The following is a 2,711-nucleotide window of genomic DNA, read 5'->3' on the forward strand; positions in this document are numbered from 1 at the left end:
TGTATTTTCAGACTCGACGGAGGCCCAAGTCACTCCACAAAATACTCATGAAGGCAGCAGCGGTGCACCGCCGATGAAACAGAGGAGGAGGCTGGAAGATCTGCAGCAGACACTTCTTGAAAAAGAAATTGTTAGAGTGGAGGCTGAAACAAAGAAATTACAGGCCGAGCAGGAAAAGCTGGAACTTGAAAAACAAATAATATCATTAGAAATACAGTTGCTCCAACAACAGATAAGCAGGTCATCTTCGCCTATTTCTGAAGAGGATGGGCGGTCTTTTGTAATTCTGTAAATAAGCCTAATGGCAAATTGTGTGCAATGAATCAATGACAATTATATGTAAATTAAAAAAAGAGTTTATTATAAACCTACTGGACTTTCTTTGTGGCTTATTTTTTATGGCAGAATTATTTTAAGTGAAGCAATAGTTTATAACATTTATAAAGCATTAATAATACGTGTACGGACTAGTCGTCCACCGACATCTTCATGCCCTGCATGGTCCACAGGGTCGGCACCTTCCTCCGGCACCGGCTGGTGGTGTTGCCTAGGGAGAGGGATCCTCTTGGTGACACAGATGTTGTGGAGGACAGTGCACGCTGCTATTACGGTGCAGACTTGCTCAGGGTGCATCCGCATCTCTCCATGAAGACAATGAAACCTAGAAAAAAGAATTAATGATTAGGCTACTGTAAAACCTAAATCTGTCACGTTTGCCGAGTTTTATATAGCCTAGGCCTAGTCTATTTATATAGTCTTCAGTGATCTAGTGACCACACTATATCAGCACCATGGATAGCGGCACAGACACTGCGGAAGGAATTTTACCTGCGCTTGAGGACTCCGATGCACCGCTCAACGAGGGACCTAGTGGTGGTGTGGATGGTGTTATACCGTCGTTCTTGCTCAGTCCTCGGAGCAATTATAGGAGTCATCATGCAGTGTTTCAGTGGGTATCCACTGTCACCGAGAAGCAGCCCATTTACTCTTCCAGCCTCGAAATCCTGGTATAACGCACTCTCTCGGAGGATGCGTGCGTCATGGGTAGATCCAGGCCATCTTGCCACCAAATTAAAGATGTTATAATTGGCGTCACAAGCAATCTGCACATTGATTGAATGGTATCCCTTGCGGTTGACATCAGATGGTGCTTGGATCCGGATGTGAGTCCCATCGATGCAGCCCACAATACCAGGAATGTCAGAGGCCCGGAGGAATCTGTGTTTCATCACCGCACACTCGGCCTCAGTGGGGAGGTGAGCAGATCGTGGAAGGCGACGGCTCAGTGCCAGTGACACTCTGCGGATGGCCCGACATGCGGTGGATTTGTGGACATTAATCATGTCTCCAACAGTGTTTTGAAACGCACCATTTGCATAAAAACGTAGCGCTATTAACAGCTGTAATGCGGGTGTCAATGCTGCGTTGTGATCCGACACAAACTGTAAGTCGGGTGACAGCTCTTCAACAAGTTCATATATATCTCTCCGACAAAATCGAAACCTCTGAATCAGCTCCTCATCATTGTAAATGTCCAATGGATTGCTTCTGTCCCTAATAACTCTCTCCCATCTAAAAGCCCGCTCATTGTAAAGTCTGTGTATAAGGCGCGCCATGTCTTTACTGCTGAGTTATCAAGTGGTTACTATAGAAACTTTCCTAGATTTTTACTTTACGCCTGCTACTGACTAGGCGTAAGATTTACGCCCGGTCTTAGCGAGAAGAGGACTTAAGCCTGGATGGTGCAACTGTCATAACTATTAGGTCGGACTTAGAATGCTGAGTTAAGACCTACTTACCTTAAGCCCAGGCGTAAGCCCTGTTGGTGCAACCGGCTCCAGATGTTTAAGAGTCCACATAGGATCTTCACTAAGTAACTCCTGAAATGGAGGAGCAGAGAAGTGTGTTCGACTGGTCTCAACTCTGGGTTTTCATAGATTTGGTCCACTAATAAACTTGGCCAGATTTCTAGAAATGAGAGCTGCTCCTGGGATGGATGCCGTCTCTCCGAATCAGACCAGGTCTTCCCCAGAAAGTCTGCCAAAGATCTACAAAGCCCACATCGTTTGCTGGACACCACCTCGACAACCAGCGGCGGAATGACGACATGCGGCTATACATGTCATCACTGGTCAGATTTGGCAGGGGTCAGGAGAAAACTACAGTGTCCGACATTGTTTTTGCATATGTACACACCGTCTCAACATTAATCTTAGTGACCTCCGATTGGCGTAACCAGGAGTCATTACCGCCGACGTGAATAACAATCTTACTGTATTTACGTTTATCCTTAGCCAGCAGTTTCAAATAAGAATCAATGTCACCCGCTCTGGCCCCAGGGATGCACTTAAACTATGGCCGCTGGCTTCGCTAACTTCACGTTTCTCAAAATGGAGCTGCCAATGATCAGTTGGTTTCTCAGCTGGTGTGTCGCTGAGTGGGGAAAATCTGTTAGAAACGAGAAGAGGTTGGTGATTACCCGTGGGCTTTGAATGCTTACGACTATTCCTCCTTCAGACATTCACCCAGCCACCCCTTCCTGGCTGCTCAGGAGATCCCGGGGGACGGCTACCACAGGCTAACTCAGGCCGTTCCGCACCGACTACGGGGACTGGCTAGCTACAGTAGCTAAAGACTTATTTACCAAGGTGCGGAGACGGACTTCTAAATCACTGAGCCTTGCCTCCATGTCTACAAATAAACTACACTTG

At 46.7% G+C, this 2,711-nt stretch overlaps 1 protein-coding gene across 1 annotated transcript; it reads right to left on the reverse strand.

The window, feature by feature from the left end:
• Nucleotides 1-340: 340 nt before the first annotated feature.
• On the reverse strand, nucleotides 341-1,965 carry LOC119909226 (putative nuclease HARBI1). Its single transcript, XM_038727332.1, has 3 exons — nucleotides 1,800-1,965; nucleotides 829-1,299; nucleotides 341-661 (listed from the first exon to the last, which is right to left on the reverse strand). The coding sequence occupies exons 2-3, from the start codon at nucleotides 1,227-1,229 to the stop codon at nucleotides 439-441; spliced, it is 624 nt and encodes a 207-aa protein (XP_038583260.1). The 5' UTR covers nucleotides 1,230-1,299; nucleotides 1,800-1,965; the 3' UTR covers nucleotides 341-438.
• Nucleotides 1,966-2,711: the final 746 nt, after the last annotated feature.

This window comes from Micropterus salmoides, unplaced genomic scaffold (genome assembly GCF_014851395.1).
Source record: "Micropterus salmoides isolate LMB-PRFRI ecotype aquatic unplaced genomic scaffold, ASM1485139v1 Ms_hic_scaffold_18, whole genome shotgun sequence".
NCBI classification, from domain to species: domain Eukaryota; kingdom Metazoa; phylum Chordata; class Actinopteri; order Centrarchiformes; family Centrarchidae; genus Micropterus; species Micropterus salmoides.